We start from the raw sequence: 16,839 nt of genomic DNA, 5'->3' as shown, positions 1-16,839 counted from the left end.
ACCCGAATCACGATGAATCACGACCCTACTAAGAATGTAAAAAAAATTAAATGTTGCGTTTATATTTTGAAAACAATACATTGCATAATAAATTAATCTTAAGTATACGTATTGTATTTCATCAAAAAGTATCATTAAATTTAATTCAAGGGTCACTTGAATCTAGATACTGGAGTAAGTGTATCCTGTAATATAAACTATAGCCACTGTATCTTATACATGAACAATAGCGCAGGCATGTCTGTTTGTTTTTATTGCATATTATGTATAAGTTTTCTTAAAGTTAAACTTAACTATTAAAGTTAACTTAAGATTCATTGAAGGTTCACTTTGGCCATAATAAGGAAAAAAATCAAAGTCAAATATGTGTGAAAGGCTTTCGACTCAAAAAGGTTTTACTTCTATCTCGTGTACAATGCAGAGCGGACTCGTGATTTTTTTTTTCATTGCGCAATCATTTGCAACCAATGGCAGCACTTGTTTAAAAACTATAATCAATTACCCTTTCTACTTCAAAGTATTTGAGTATATATTCTTCAAATTCAAATATTTGAATCTATAGTCTTAAAACTAATTTAATTTGCCTTCTTAGATAATTAAGTGAAAGTACGATTGCAAATACAAATAAAATTTATAAAACCTTTTTATTAATTAGACTGATTAGTTATACAACACATAATCAGATGTAAAGCCACGAGCTAGATACTTGTTATATTATAATAAAGCAACAGTCACTATAGCGATGCATTATTCAATTAGACTGATAACACTTAAGAAGATTACTGCTAATAAAATTGTAATGTCTTGTTTCCGAGACGCGTGGGCCACTCGAAAAACGACCAGTGTGACCCCAGCTTAAGCACGACAGATAAGACACAGTTAACTTCGAAGAAAACAATATTTGGGAAATTTTAGGCTACCGTTGTTTACATCCCCAATACGCCCCCAACCTTGGGAACGAAAATATTATGTCTCTTGTGTATGTATAAGTTACACTCACCTTCCAAAAGGAACACAACAGTACCATGTATTGCTCTTTGGCGGTAGATGTAGAGATAGGCTGTGATGGGAGGTGTGGTACCTACCTAGACGGGCTTGCACTAAAGCCTACCACCAAGTAACTATAAGTGTATATCTATGTGATCTATTTATTTTATATAGCTTATCAGTTCCGCCTAAAGAACTACGTCATACTAGATTTAATCGAGAATTTTAATATTGTAAATGTTACATTCCTTTTATTTGTATACACACAAATAACAAAGTATCAATGATCTATATTTTATTTAAAGTTAATTTAAAAATGAAATGTTTCTACTAAGCTGATCTCTACCAATCAGAATCGCTTATGATTTCGAAGTGACTGCGATTGTAGGCGCTGCAATTACTCTGCAAGTACACTCTATTGATAGTGCCTTCATAATAATGGCTTTGATTGTCTTAGTCATACTATTTTGTAGTAACGTTGAATCATCTTCCTCATCTCATCCTATTACCTAATGAAATTATACAATTATCATAGAAAACAAACCGTTTGGTTTTTTTCATGGTTGGAACTCGTGAATCGTAGCCGATGATTGCAGATTACAGTCCAGGCAGGCACTACTGAATTTTCATGAGCCTTATTTGTATTTATCTTGTGTTGAAGGAAAATATCGTAAGGAAACCGTGAAACTACATGTGTATCTGCCAACCAGCATTGGATCAAGGTGCTATAACCTCCAAACCTTCTCCTCCAAAGGAGAGAAGGCCCGGCATTTACAGGCTGTTACTTTAATTTACTTTTTTTAACCTGAAAACGTCGTTAAATTTTCACGTGTTCTATTTACTTATCTATATGGACACATTTCATTAATTAAACACACATAAACTAACAGCAAAAGCCAGCAATCTTTGATTATAATAAAACATATATACTTAAAAATAGACAGATTGTTTGACCTAACCTTTTGGACACATTCTGACAAATATTTGGTAATTTGGATAATCTAACTTCTAATCTGCTTAAATTATGGCATTCTTATATAAAAACAAACAAATATATATAAAATCAGTGAGAGGAAGTACTTTATCAGTCGTACCCACAAAACCGGCGCTTAAAAGCAGATTAGATCAATCTAGCTCGCGAAATTGATGACACATTTCGTGCGTAATTTTCACAAGGAGCCGGCACCTCAAACCCACAACTGCTGATGGCTTTAGAAACTTTATTACTACTTATACTACTTTTATTTACATGCAAAAAAACAAATGATTTCTTTTATTCGATACTATTACCTCCAACTTAATTAATTACTACTTAGTTCATTATAATATTATTTGACATGACTTGATATAAATTTTAATGTGTATTTTTTATATTATTACACTTAATAGAACAACTTAATAAATATTAATTAAATATTTATCTTTAAAATTATGTCAGCTGTAGTAATTCCATTACTAATTGCTTAAAAGATATCCGCCCAAATTTAATACCACCCCTAGCAAAAACCCAATTATACGTTTCTCTATCAATTACAGATGACGAAAAAAATTCCCTTTAATCCAAAGGGATCCGTTGAACGGTTAAGTGTTGGAGTTTAATAAACTGTTTAATTAAGGACGCGTCAGATCGGGAGGGAACAGTTTGGTGCGCGCGCGCGTCCCGACACCATGCTGGTGTTGACGCTCTTTCTTGTTACGAGCATCTCTGTCCAAGCACGAACATTTAACATAACCCACCTCATAGTACCTGAAGTTGTACCTCCTGGACAAGAAGAGGTCGAAATAGAGTGTCGATACGACGCCAACTTCACTCTACTAAACTGGTTCAAAGAACCAAACGAATTTTTCCGTTACAGACCTGGTCGCGCACCGAGCACCAGGTCCTTCCCTGTCCTCGGCGTCGGAAGGGTCGAACTCATAGCATGTGGTCCGACAGCTTGTCGCCTAAAGCTCGGAGCCCTTACAGAAGAAGCCACCGGGTTATACAGGTGTGATATTGAGCGGGATGTAACGCCGTACAAGTTTGCAACGCGTAAAGCATACATGGAAGTTCACGGACATGAACATAGAAGACCTTTACTGGAAGGTTTGGGTGAAGAGTTCGGAGAAGGCGACGACATGCGAGCATACTGCCGAGGTGACCCCGACACAGAGATCCGTTGGTACCTTAACGGACGCGAGCTAGAAGAAATGAGAGGTTCCACGACATTAAAAAGAAAGAGTTCACGTTTAATTTTTCTAGGTATTCCGCCAATGGTGACAGTTCAGTGTGCTGAGTTCAAATTCGGTAAACTGTATGGGTCTAATCAAGAAAAAGCCCGTTGGAAGGATCTTATTGGGAAAGACGAAAGGCCACAAGAGCAGAAGAGTGAGGCCAACACTTTAAAAATATGTTCAAACTTGGTTTGTATTATGTTTAGTTTGTATATAATGTTTGTTAAAATTGTGAAATAGTTACCTACAAAATGTTATCACATTTATTTTAAAGTAAAATCGGGTTCCTTTAATATTATGCAGTTGTAAAATATTTTTATTGTTTAATTTTAAATATATTTTGAGATGTTCATATTCAAATAAAAAAATACTTGTTATAATTTACCTGTGTAAATGTGTATTATATACCGATATAGAAAGACAATTTTCAAAGCAAAATAATTAATTAGCATGTATACTATAAAATGCTATTTTACTTTCAAAAAGCTATAAACTTTATACATATATGTATTACAAAACACCGATGGGAATGTTGTATAAACAATGTAATTTTACTTCATCGCTAACAAACATTTGAATGATTTTGATTTCTTAGATACAGGTAAGACAGTTTAAAACTTGATTCCCTTTTTATTTCTTTACTTCTGTTCGACTTTTATTTATTTCGCCTAATTTGTGTAGACTTTACAATATATGTAACAAGTTAGTTAACAACAGAGTTTTCTACGTTAAAGGTTATTAATATTTTGTAACGAAAATTTTGAAATACTCATAAAAAATCAACAGAAAGATAAAATTAAAACCGGTAAACTTTTTATGTAAAAAACAAAAATACTTATTTATATTATCTGATTCTGGGTGTATATCTCTCTATCACGATTATAGAACTGCCAAACTGACGTGCACTAAGCACTTAGAATCATAAAATAGCGGGTTGGTTGTGAGCTAAACTGATGTATTACATTCGATGTATAATTTTATAAAAAATGTATTTTTTAATGATTCACCAAATATTTATATATATACTTACCAAATATTTTTAGATAAAAGTTGTGTTATTTGACTTGACCAGATGTTTGACTTTTAATTGCCAAATTTAATTAAATAATGTACCCAACTTACAAAAACTCTTATTTACATATATTATACTTACTCCTATCAGCATGTATTTTTTTGTTGAATAGATAGGCGGACGAACATATGGGCCACCTGATGGGAAGTGATCACCAACCCCCATAGACGTTAGCATTGTAAGAAATGTTAACCATCGCTTACATCGCCAGTGCGCCACTAATCTTGTAAACTAAGATGTTACGTTCCTTGTGCCTGTACACGGGCTCACTCACCCTTCAAACCGGAACACAACAATACCAAGTACTGCTGTTTTACGGTAGAATATGATGAGTGGGTGATAACTACCCAGACGAGCGTGCACTAAGCACTATAATGAAAAAATGCGACATAATGATAAGAGTGGTCATTGAATTCTAATTTTATCAATGATTATTCCAGCGTTCAGTTTTCATTTGAATTTATAAGTACATAATAATTAATAAAATCACATGACACTTTCTCCACTAAGCTGCACTCAAAAGAGCATTGAGATTTTTCATCACGATTAAACGTATAACTTTATATACTTAACTTATAAATTAATAAAAATAATCATTACCATAAGATTCCTATTATTTTTATTTTTATTTAGTAGGTTATTTGTTAAGAAATTGTATTGTTGGTCTCTTTCAAGTAGCTAGCTTATGTAGATCATGGTTCAAATAAATCGAACTATTCATGTTTTACGATTATGGAATTCATAAAATTCACGCCGATGTCTAGGAAAGTTTGTTAATGGGCTTTGTGTCCACCCATCATATCCATCCATCCATCATCAGATATTCTACCGCAAAACACTAGTACCTGGTATTGTTGTGTTGTTAGTATTGTGTGAGCCAGTGTAAAAACAGGCGCAAGGGACATAACATCTTAGTTCCCAAAGTTTTTGGCGTGTTGGCGATATAAGCGATAGTTAACATTTCTTACAATGCCAATGTCTATGGGCATTGATGACCACTTAGCATCAGATGGCCCATATGCTCATCCGCCTACCTATTCTATATAAAAATAACCTTACCTACCCTACTGCGCTCGCTAACATAATAGTAATTGGGCAATAAGTACTTCCTATGGCAAACGCTCACCATTTTATCGATGTAACGAAATGACAAGAAATTCAGTTTTGGTTAATTGTTAAACTGCACAATCTATAATTCTGCACCAAGTGATCGTCAACTCGGTTAATTGTGTTTAAAGAGTACGTAATAAAGTATCTAAGTTGCTCGCAAGTCGTGATTAGAAACCTTATGGAAGCCTGGATCTTTAACACTTTGACGAGGCTATGCAAATGAACTAATATTAAATAATAAAACTATGTAGTCGTGTTATTATTTTAAGGTTACACAATATGATGTGTAACAAATTTGACATCTATCCTTTATTCCAAACAAATTGGAAAAGTTGCATAATATTGTATTTAAACACAAACGCCACTAAATGAATTTTATTTAATAACGTTGTGTTAATGTGCAAAAACACGCAATCACATTTCTTTGAATCTGTTTTACAAAATATTGCACCACATTCATAAATAGTAAGTATACATGTAACTGGTAACACTAAAAAAATATTACAAAATATATAAACCTTTTTTCTCAGCTTGTTTCCTTTCAGTGAATGCTGCCATTTTTATATGGATAAAACTATTATTCTGTAAGTACACAAATTACAGAGGTAATTACAATCATAAAAACTATAATTTTTCGGTTGCTTAAAAATTCAAATAGGTTAACCCTATTCAATATGGCGGACAAAGTGGTGGAAAAACCCTTGCTAGTAAGCCCCTTTATATGACAAGCTGTCAGACGCCATTGCGCAAATAAGCGGAGTCGTGTGTGCATGATACACGGTTAAACATGTTAAAAAGTTTTTCTGAAATTTTAGTTTTATTTTATATTCGGTGCCCAAATTGTTCTATAAGAACTGATATATTATACTTTTCTCCGTCTTGATCAAGTGTGAAACGTAGTTAATTAACTAGTGAATATATTTAATTTTACCATAAGCAGTTTCCCAGAAATCACAATCACCATGCCTAAAGGAAAGAAAAAAGGAAAATACGGTAAGTTTTCATACAGTTTTTGCAATGAGAAATGTCATTATGCGTTAAATCAATGCTGCGTCTGGAATTTGCAAGAATGATATCACGCGGCGACCTTGTGTTCACAGTCTCCGTTTGCATTCATGACAAGTCCACGTATATTAGCAATAATATTAGTTTTAACCATATGTTTGCAATGATTTCAAAATAGACCCTAATAACTTCCCTATTTTACAAGCGTTAGAATGTAACAAACTTTCACGATTTCATAACAAATGACCCACATGCGTGTAACCTTTTAACGTAATGGATATATTTTTTTTATGTCAAACACAAAAATTGTTTGACCTTGGAGCTAATTATCTTAGAATTATATAACAAAATATTGTTTTAACGAGTTAGATAATCTTTTTTATTTATTAAACAAGTACCTTTATAATCATAATTTTATCCTTATTATGTTCAAACAATAATTTCGAAATTATTTTACGAAATATTTTTCAATACAAATAACAAAACGTTCTTAATTGTAACATAACTAAATTGGAAAAAAAATCAAAACTTGGATACAAAATATTGATATACTTTATATCTTTTGTGTCCATTTGGTTATTAAGTTTTTCACATCTACCTTAGAATACAAAAGATCTACATTGCCTTAAACTGTAAAAAGCATAATACAAGAAATATGTAAACTTCTTATTTATTACTTCTTACATACATTTTAATACTGCAAATGCATTAATTTTGATTGATATTAAAAAGTATAATTTTCATGTGAAATAAACAATTCTTCTTCAAGACTCTAAATGTACATATCAATTAAAGTGTTCATTATATTGGTAAACAAATTGTTACATAGTTTCACCTGTTAAAAAGTTAATAACTAAATGGCTAAAATATAATTGTCAAATAAAACCTAAAGTGACCTAATAAGCTCAAAATAATTTTATCCACAAATATAATTAAAATCTTATCATAAACTGGTAATATTATTTCAGAGCACAGGAGAACAGAAGTTGCTTATTCATCAGACGAAGATGCTGGCATAGACATGACCAATGATAACTTTTCGGAGACCTCTGGTGCATCCGACCTCAGAAGTAACCATGATGATGCTGGTATGTATGCTTACTGTATTAACAGGTTTCCAATATGTGACCATAGCTAAGCAATAACAGGAATCATGTATGATACACAGGACAGAGTAAGGGTTAAAAAAATATATACTTAACCATTGTATTAAATACATACAGCCTTACTTATAATATAACTAAATATTGCTAAGTGACTGTTTACTTAAGCACTGATTTATCTCTTTCTGTCAATTGCCTCGTTGGTCTACTGGCTACATATAAGGCCACAGACCCGGAGATGTTGGGTTCAAATTTCAGGTCAGGCCAATAAAATGTTATTGAGAATTACTGTCGAAAATGTTTTGTAGCAGCCCAGAAGTTGGAAGTGTGTACAATCCCTCAAAAAGCACGTAAATCCGTTGGTCCTGCGCTGGAACTCTTTCCAGTCGTGTCGGATTGCCATCCCAATGCGTTATGAGAGTTAGGGATTCCCTAACAATGGAAGAGTGCACCTGTGTTTGTGCACTATAATATGTCCTGCGCAGTTGGCTAATCTCTCTTGAGAATGGCCACTGTGACCCAAGTTGGTCTGGAGGACTATTATTATTAACTCATTTTGTAGAAATTGATTTGATATTCGAAAAACAAATGGCTTTGTTTAACTAATCACCTGGCAAACAATGTTTATAAGGCAGATAAGGAATGGTAATATTCAACCCCTGATTAATACCACGTTCTACAAAAATATAATTTTACTGTAACATTTTGAAATGATAGTCTGCTAATTGTAAATGCCTAGATTCCTTGGATATCTAAGTCAAGCCTGGTAATATTTGACAATGTTTTATATATAAATATTATTCTATTACTTTTAAATACTTAATATCGATAAACACAACAATATGATACTTATTGTGTTGGCAATATGTGTTAATATAGTTTTTCAATTGCACAATACATTAGAATCATGAAGCTGTAAAGAAAAATTGAAGCAACAACAATAATTAATTTTCTTTGTCAGTACAATTGACTTTGATTAATGATACATATTTATATGTAAGCCTTACAAACTAATTTCATCTTGTAATTGTTATAATATTCAACTCAACAAAACAAACTGAAATGAACTGAACAAAACAATTATCTATCTTAGACTTGCATATATCTTTAACATTTAAACTATTAAGTCTTCAATACACATCCATGCAAATGTTTTATTGAATTATTATGTGATTGCTAAGACCTGTTAAATTATCGTCAATACTCAACAACACATTACATATATGTACGTAAATGTATCTACATATTTGTAATTTTAATAGATGAAAAACTAGTTTTACTAAGATATAGTAGGTGATATATTAGAAAAACATTAATATTAATATTAATTTGAGTAGTAATATGTGTAATATGTGGCAGTAGACGGCTAAGGTGACCCTTCTTCTCATACTTTTGCCTGTGGTTTAGTTTCCCGCCACAATACTGATAGTCGAATTGTTTATTTTTTTTTTTTTTTATAGAATAGGAAAGTGGACGAGCATATGGGCCACCTGATGGTATGTGGTCACCAAACGCCCTTAGACATTGGCATTCTAAGAAATGTCAACCATCGCTTATAGCCAATGCGCCACCAACCTTGGGAACTAAGATTTTATGTCCCTTGTGCCTGTAATTACACTGGCTCACTCAATCTTCATACCGGAACACAACAATATCAAGTATTGCTGTTTTGCGGTAGAATATCTGATGAGTGGGTGGTACCTACCCAGACGAGCTTGCACAAAGCCCTACCACCAGTATAATATTATTAAAGTATAATATTGCTTTGATGAAAAGCATCTTTAAACAAAATTTCTATTAGTATGATTAACTTGAAGCTCTACCACATGGCATTGATTACTATTGTACACAATCATTTCATATTTAGATAAATATTGTTACTCAAATAAGACAGACTTGTCATGTTATGTTTATGTTTTTGTATCATATTCATTTTATTCTTACATTGTTTATTTAATCTAATGCATAGTGATGCTATAACAAATATTGGTATATTGGACACAGATAGTTGCATTATTTAGAAACAAAATGATAAAACCACTAAGATATAAATAATTTATTTGAACTATATTATTTAAAGTTTGATCATAAAATATCTTACAATATATTAGGCACTTGCATAATCTATATTTTGTGTGTGTTGTTGTTTTATTCGTAATAAAAAAAAAATTGAAACAAAGTAATAAAATTTAACAAACTGCAACTTTAATAACAATCAAGCTTATCACTTTTATAGATAAATTTAATATCCAACCTGATAAAAATAACCGAATGTTTACAAATGCATTTTGAGATAATTGTTGACGGCGACATAGTGAGGACTTAATCAAGTTATTACTATACAAGTTGACCGTAAAATTGGTTTAATATTGAATTTCAAAATGTTCTATTACAGAGAACGAAATCCAAGAGAAATTAGAAGAGAAGGTTCTAGAGATTATCGATGCGTTGAGCGCGCGAGCCAACGCAGCGCGCGCCGCGGCCCTGGTCGCGCTGCGCAGCGCGCTGCAGCGCCGCTACCTCGCGCACGTGCTCAGCGGGCAGCGCGTCACGCTCGCCGAGCACGTCACCAAGGCGCTGCGCCGCGGCCGCGACGGCGAGCGCCGCGCCGCCGCCGCCGCCGTGCCCATACTCGCCCTGCAGGTACGGTCCTTTAGTCGTGACATATTTATGACAGCTTTACATTTTTCATAAATATTATTTGTAAACATGCATCCAGGGTAGTGATTTCGAGACCATTATACTGTAGTGCATAAAAATAATAATACATGACTGCCTCGTTGTTCTAGTGGCTACATGACCCGTTTCTCCTAGTTTCGAATACCAGGTCGGATCAATAAAATGTTATTGAGATTTTGTGTCGAAAATTATCAGTAGCAGCCCGGAGCCTGGAAGTCTGTACTCCCGTGCCGCGGAGAGCACGTAAAGCCATTGGTCCTGCGCCTGATCTCTTTCCGGTCGAGTCGAATTGCCGTCCCATCGGATTATGAGAGTTAGGGAATAGAGAGTGCACCTGTGTTCGCGCACACACTTTTGCACTATAATATGTCCTGTGCAGGTAACTAATCTCTATTGAGATTGACCACCGTGTTAATTATTATTATTATTATTACCTTTGTACATATTACATACATATAAATGTGTTAATCTATATCGTCCATATATATAGATTGGGGAAGAGGGTACTGACGAATTCCTGGCAGAAGTACGTCCGGCACTTGCGGCTGCGGCTATCGACAAGTCAGCTTCTCTCGAGACACGCACCGAGGTAAGGTTATTCACAAAAACAATTCTACATAACTTTGAATTTGAAATAATAACAATGTCCTAAGGGCAATATTTTAAATTAATATATATTAAACCGGAATGTCGCATTTAATTGTTTACAGTGCTGCTCATCATTAGCGGTGCTGTGCTATTTGCTGGAAGATGATCTCACAGAGGTGCTTGAGATCATGCGCATGTATGAAACAATCTTCAGCGGCAGCTATCTTAAGGTATATTTACTACTTTATTTGTATACATGTGGATGTAGCATAATTTCTCACTACGAAAGCTCGAACTGTTGATTTAGGCTAAACTATACGCTTACGAAATTATGTATTATGTCTGAACAATCAAATATGATTAACAATAATTATGTAGATTCTTTTGTTCACTTAAAAAAATAACTTGTAAAGGTAAAAAAACGCTTCTACTATGAGAAAGTTAAACCTTATATCCAAGATTTATTCCTAGTAAAAAAATATCAAAACTTATTAATGAGCAATTTCGTTAATATCACAAGTTCGTAAGTTTATAGTATGTTACATAAGCTTATATAATGTTTTTAATATTTATAAAAACTAAAATTTTGGAAGAAATAATAATAAAAACACGGAAATTAAATAAAACTTATATAAAAATGAAGCACCGTCAGCACTAATTATGCTAAACAACTCGGAACACACATACACTTCTTAAGCGTCAAGGTCATCGCGTCGGCCAATAATATCAAGGCATCGACCTGTCGCTGATATATATTTTCAATGTCAACATCGAACTTGTTAATAGGTGTCTGCTTTATATATTATGTATTTATATACTTGTATTGTTTAGCCTTAAAATAATTTTTACAAAATGTAATGATGTTAAACTTATCTTGTGCCTTATAAAATATGTGTATCATTGAATGAGAGCGAGTGAGCGATAGTAACGTATTGGGTGGTTGCAGGGCGACGGCAGCGTGAAGGTGTCGGGCGCGGCCGTGGAGGAGGGCGCGTGGCACGGCGCGGCGCTGGACGGCTGGGCGCTGCTCCTGCTGCTCGCCGAGCCGGCGCACGCCAGAGCACTGCTCGCCGACCGACAGCCCACCTTCCAGCGACTCTCCGAGCTGCTCGACGCCTGCAGTCTCGAGGTGTGTATAAATGTATATAGCGGTATGCACTCTAAGATGCTAATTCAAAAAAAACTTTACTGTTGCCATACACTATTATGACCTTCAAATTTCATTTCTTCAAATTATAATCTTCCTTGGTGTTCAGTATCTGCAAACACTTTTTAATAAGTTTGACCACAATTTTTTATGAAACATTTTCTCAAATTTCCAACTTAACGTTCAAAAACAAACAAACCAGATAACCGCTATCATCTGCACATGGCTTAGCACTTTTCGGCTGAACAACGAAATATTATAATTTTAAGAATTCCTAATTTATTTCGTTTATAAACATTAGGTTACTATTACAATTTTGCGTGGGCGTTTCTGAAACGCAATGTAATCGATTAGTGTCATCTTTTGGTACGGCGCTGTAACATAGTGTGACTCAAGGAGCCTGTTAATTGCTCAGGTGCGCCTGGCGGCGGGCGTCGCGCTGGCCGTCGCGCACGAGCGTGTGAGTGGGGACGACGACGAGTACGACTGGCCCGAGGAGCAGGACGTGCTGCCGCGCCTCGAGCAGCTCGCGCGGGACTCGCACAAGTACCGCGCCAAGCGGGACCGCAAGCTGCAGCGCGCCACCTTCAGAGATATACTCAAGTACTTCGAGGTGAGGATACCATGCGACACGTTCGACTAACTTATATTTTTTACTGTCGCAAAACGCAGCGAGAATGAGCTGTCACTGACTTTCGAGCTGGTCCTCGTCGGTAGAAACGACGATGCGAACCGGTGATAGCTTTAAGTCGATCAATAGCGAAACGATCCGTGATGCTAATCGTCCCGGGGGTCCGCAGGAGGGCAGCGTGGGCATCGAGCGCGTGCGCGTGGGCGGCGAGGCGCTGTCGCTGGGCTCGTGGGGCGCGCGCGTGGCGTACGGCGCGCTGGCGGCCGCGCTGGGCGCCGGGCTGGCCGCGCTGGCGCCGCACTGCGCCGCGCTGCGCAGCGCGCTCGACCTCGAGCCGCCGCGCGACGCGCCGCCCGTCGCGCGCGGCAAGCTCAACAAGCTGCAGCGGGTGACTACGCTATACGTTGTGTTCATTCCTAGCCCTCTGCTCGCGACGACGGATTCGTTCCGCCTTGAACCTCTTGAGAATTCCGTTCCTAACTTTAAAAACGATGATTTTTCATACTATTATTATTTCACCCTTGTAGGAAGATTGAGGGAAATTTCCAAAACCCTTAATGCTCACCTACATAAAACTCCACCGGCATGGGTATCCTGATTTTTTTGACAGCAATAAGGAATTATTCTACTTAACTGCAGACTTGATAAATTCATCATAATATCATGTTCTACATTAGTATGTATTTATAATTGTTAAAAATATCTATTTTATTTGTTTTTTTCAGCACCTTCAAAACACTGCGGCGTGTAAAGCGCGAACCGTGGCCAGAAACAAGAGCAGAGACAAGCGCTCCGCCGCGCTCGCCCTTTGAGCATAACGACATATTTTCGGCACGGAATCTCTAGAAAAACAAAATTGCCGGTTCCGACGTTCAAAAACTTAGCATTAGACTCGAGCTTAGTTTTACGCTAGCGTTAGACTGTTAGTTTAAAATAAGAACCAAAGAAAATTCCCGTTGGTCTTGTTTGTAAACGATGTTGGAACCGTGTTCGAGGCCCGCAATTCGTCTTATCATTAAATTGTGCACACTGAACATATCCCATTACTAAAATTATTTACAATTTGTCCTTTTACTTTATGGTAATGGAATTAAAAGATTATTATATAAATAACAACAGAACAAAGAGTATACTAGGAGTGGCATCAAACATGCATCAGTAACAGCCTGTTAATGTCCCACTGCTGGGCTAAGGCCTCCTCTCCCTTTTGAGGAGAAGGTTTTTTGCAAAACATGCATACACCAATGAAACCAAATTATATGTAGTGTAAAATATAAATATCAACGTATTATAATGAGAAAAAAATATATCCGCATGTTATCTTAATCAAAACATTAAACCAGTGCCACTTCTATTATACTCCCAAAAAGTAATTCTATAGAAAACAAACGATACACGACGATTAAATCTATACCGAAATATTAGAACAGGATTATGTTAAAGCCACTATTTTAATACCCAGCTATTGTATCTATCGCATTATTGTAATAAATTATCGTGTTTCGATATTGTTTCTTATAGAATATGCTTGTCGTTCTGTAAGACTACAGTTTTAATAAATAAATTGTATACCCGATGACAAATATCGTCACATATTTATGTGATTTTTAGTTAAATTAGTTTGTATAAAAACTTGATAACTTACTCCTAACTTGGAAAATTGGTCCGCATTCCGAACTAACAGCGCTTGAGCTGCCATTAAATGATTCGAGTATATTGAATTAATCTTTATTTTTAAATCTAATACTTATAAATATTATATTGACAGTTGTTATAGATTAGTTCAATTGCTAGTTTTAGTGGTTTTATTAATAATTTCTTTTATTTATAATCAAGTTTGGAGTAAGGGAGCTTTTTATTTCGGTTGATATAATTTCTAATATGATTTGTATATTTTATGAGTTACGGTTAACAGTACAGTTCATACGTTTTTACGAAATTTCTCGGTAAATATTATTTTGATTTTTGTTACCTGCGGCCGTATATATACGATAACTAGGCTAGTTAGTACACGGAATGTTGAAATAATATTTATTATGAGAATACCAATTGTTTCATTTAACTTTTACCCTTTTACTTGTTTCACTTAACAAAGATATTTATATGTTAATAAACGGAAACCTAGTTGTTAAATATACTTTCTTTTCAACTCTATATTATGTTTTGGTCCAAAAGACCGTGAACGCCAATGACGTTAAGCCTATTCCAATCAAACGAGCCTTAGAAAGTTACTTATATTTTCTTATAGCTTTAATATATAATGTACTACAAACAGTTAATATATTATTATGAAAGCTTTTTAAGTAATCTCTGTTACCGACAGTCGTTTGTTACGTATAGCATGTAAGAGTCATGACCATATACGCGATCCGGTGTAAGTAGACTCGGGAGTACTACGGCACCGGCTGCCGGCTAACAATGTCGCCATACTTGCCCCAAAATCAATAAACTTCGTCCACGAAACAGTACTTTTATATAATATTCGTCGAACCATGGCACCTACACCGTGTTCATTGACGTCAATTAACTCTCAAAGCAGTTCTAATCGAATGTAAATAAAATAAATAAATATTTAACAATTTCCTAGTAACTACGCAAACATTCAAAATACCATTGATTCATGAATCAATAATGAATACCATAGATTATTCAAGATCTCGAAGAGAGACGACCAATGTTTAACATAGAAAACAACTTTCTAGTTTTTACACCTACGATTTGATTTTTTATAGAATAGGTAGGTGTACGAGCAAATGGGCCACCTAATGGTAAGTGGTCCCCACCGCCCATAGACATTGGCGATGTAAGAAATGTTAACCATCGCTTATATCGCCAATGCGCCACCAACCTTGGGAACTACGATGTTATGTCCCTTGTCCCTTCAAACCGAAATAGAAAAATACCAAGTACTGCTGTTTTGCGGTAGAATATCTGATGAGTAGGTGATACCTACCCAGACGAGCTTGCACATAGTAAAAGGTAATAAATTGCAATATTCACAGCAGTAAATGAATGGGCTAATATGGCTAATGTTAGGCCGTACCCGGACTTCTAAGTAATAGTATAGCTTTATAGAAAGTTAAAGGATAGTTAATAACTGGGTAACAAAATAAATAATTTTAAACACATGACTAGCTTTATTTTCAGACAATACATAATACCGTCTTCCGCTTACATTTCAGCGCTTGAATGATATACAACAATAAAATACAAGAAGATCCTTACAGACTAACAGTCACATGCCTCGGGTCCACGCTCTTAAACATAATTAACATTAAGGGAATTTTGAACGCAATCATTTTTCAAAAACTGCATAATATAAAAATTAAAAATAATGCGAAATTGATCATGTATTCATTTAGCTTTTAGCTAATTTACAATATTGTAAACAAAGTGAGCGTGGTCCACCTCATTCGTTGCACTAATTAAACATCTGATCTTGAAACAAATCAATAGGACCTTACCTAGCTTTGTAAAAAAGTTAAGCTCATTTCAGACGACCAACTGTAGCTAATAAATCGTTTCGATCACAACCTGGTAAAATTATTTATTATCAAATTTAGATCCTACGCTAAATTTCCTTTGATCATACAATTAAAATATTAATTCGGCATAGTACTAATAATTCTTATATACGTGACAAATATAAATAAGTCACAAGCGGCCATTTCGTACACGACACTTCTATTGTCCGTTATAGGATAAGAGTATTAGCTACAGTTCGCCTTCAAATATCAAGACACTCATTACATTTACCTTAGACATGACACGTAATGGTTACATCTATACTATTATTATGTGATATTGATAGTAACATTTAATATGCGAACTTCATACTTGTAAAGAATACATTTAGTAACTTATTTTACGCATTAAAGTTCACATCGATACAACATCTATATCTAGTGCAATTCTGAAAAAAATAAATATTCTCGTTGATTAACGGCCAAAAGTAATTTAAATTGTGTAAGGCATTCTTATACCCATAGAGCAATTTTTTTTTTCTAATTTTGTAGGCACAGGTGGCCTCATTTCGTGTCTTAATTTCACTGAACCATTAAATATTGTCATCGTAAAGGAGCAATAATAAGGCAAACATACATATTTATAGATATTTTTTGCAAAGCTTTAAAATATTAGACTTAAATATTTACATTGAAGTACAATTTTATAGTATTTTTTATATTATTTATGCACATCAAGTATTTTACTGCAACAGTAAAACATCTTAAATAAATATAACTAAAGCAGATAATAATATTAACATTAATGATATATCAATGTCAGACATTTATCACATTTA

The 16,839-nt window shown here is 34.7% G+C and overlaps 2 protein-coding genes across 2 annotated transcripts; both read left to right on the top strand.

The window, feature by feature from the left end:
- Positions 1–2,604: 2,604 nt before the first annotated feature.
- On the top strand, positions 2,605–3,609 carry LOC126768703 (uncharacterized). The gene has a single exon (XM_050486971.1). The coding sequence runs from the start codon at positions 2,656–2,658 to the stop codon at positions 3,439–3,441; it is 786 nt and encodes a 261-aa protein (XP_050342928.1). The 5' UTR covers positions 2,605–2,655; the 3' UTR covers positions 3,442–3,609.
- A 2,480-nt stretch (positions 3,610–6,089) lies between these two features.
- On the top strand, positions 6,090–14,581 carry LOC126768665 (interferon-related developmental regulator 1). The gene is made up of 9 exons (XM_050486898.1): positions 6,090–6,376; positions 7,357–7,476; positions 9,887–10,134; positions 10,661–10,759; positions 10,881–10,988; positions 11,705–11,887; positions 12,321–12,518; positions 12,706–12,924; positions 13,262–14,581. Exons 1-9 carry the CDS (start codon positions 6,346–6,348, stop codon positions 13,346–13,348), a joined length of 1,293 nt encoding a protein of 430 aa, XP_050342855.1. The 5' UTR covers positions 6,090–6,345; the 3' UTR covers positions 13,349–14,581.
- Positions 14,582–16,839: the final 2,258 nt, after the last annotated feature.

This window comes from Nymphalis io, chromosome 5 (genome assembly GCF_905147045.1).
Source record: "Nymphalis io chromosome 5, ilAglIoxx1.1, whole genome shotgun sequence".
NCBI classification, from domain to species: domain Eukaryota; kingdom Metazoa; phylum Arthropoda; class Insecta; order Lepidoptera; family Nymphalidae; genus Nymphalis; species Nymphalis io.
The sequence above is the reverse complement of the archived record's forward strand: the minus strand, read 5'-3'. Positions and strand labels throughout refer to the sequence as shown.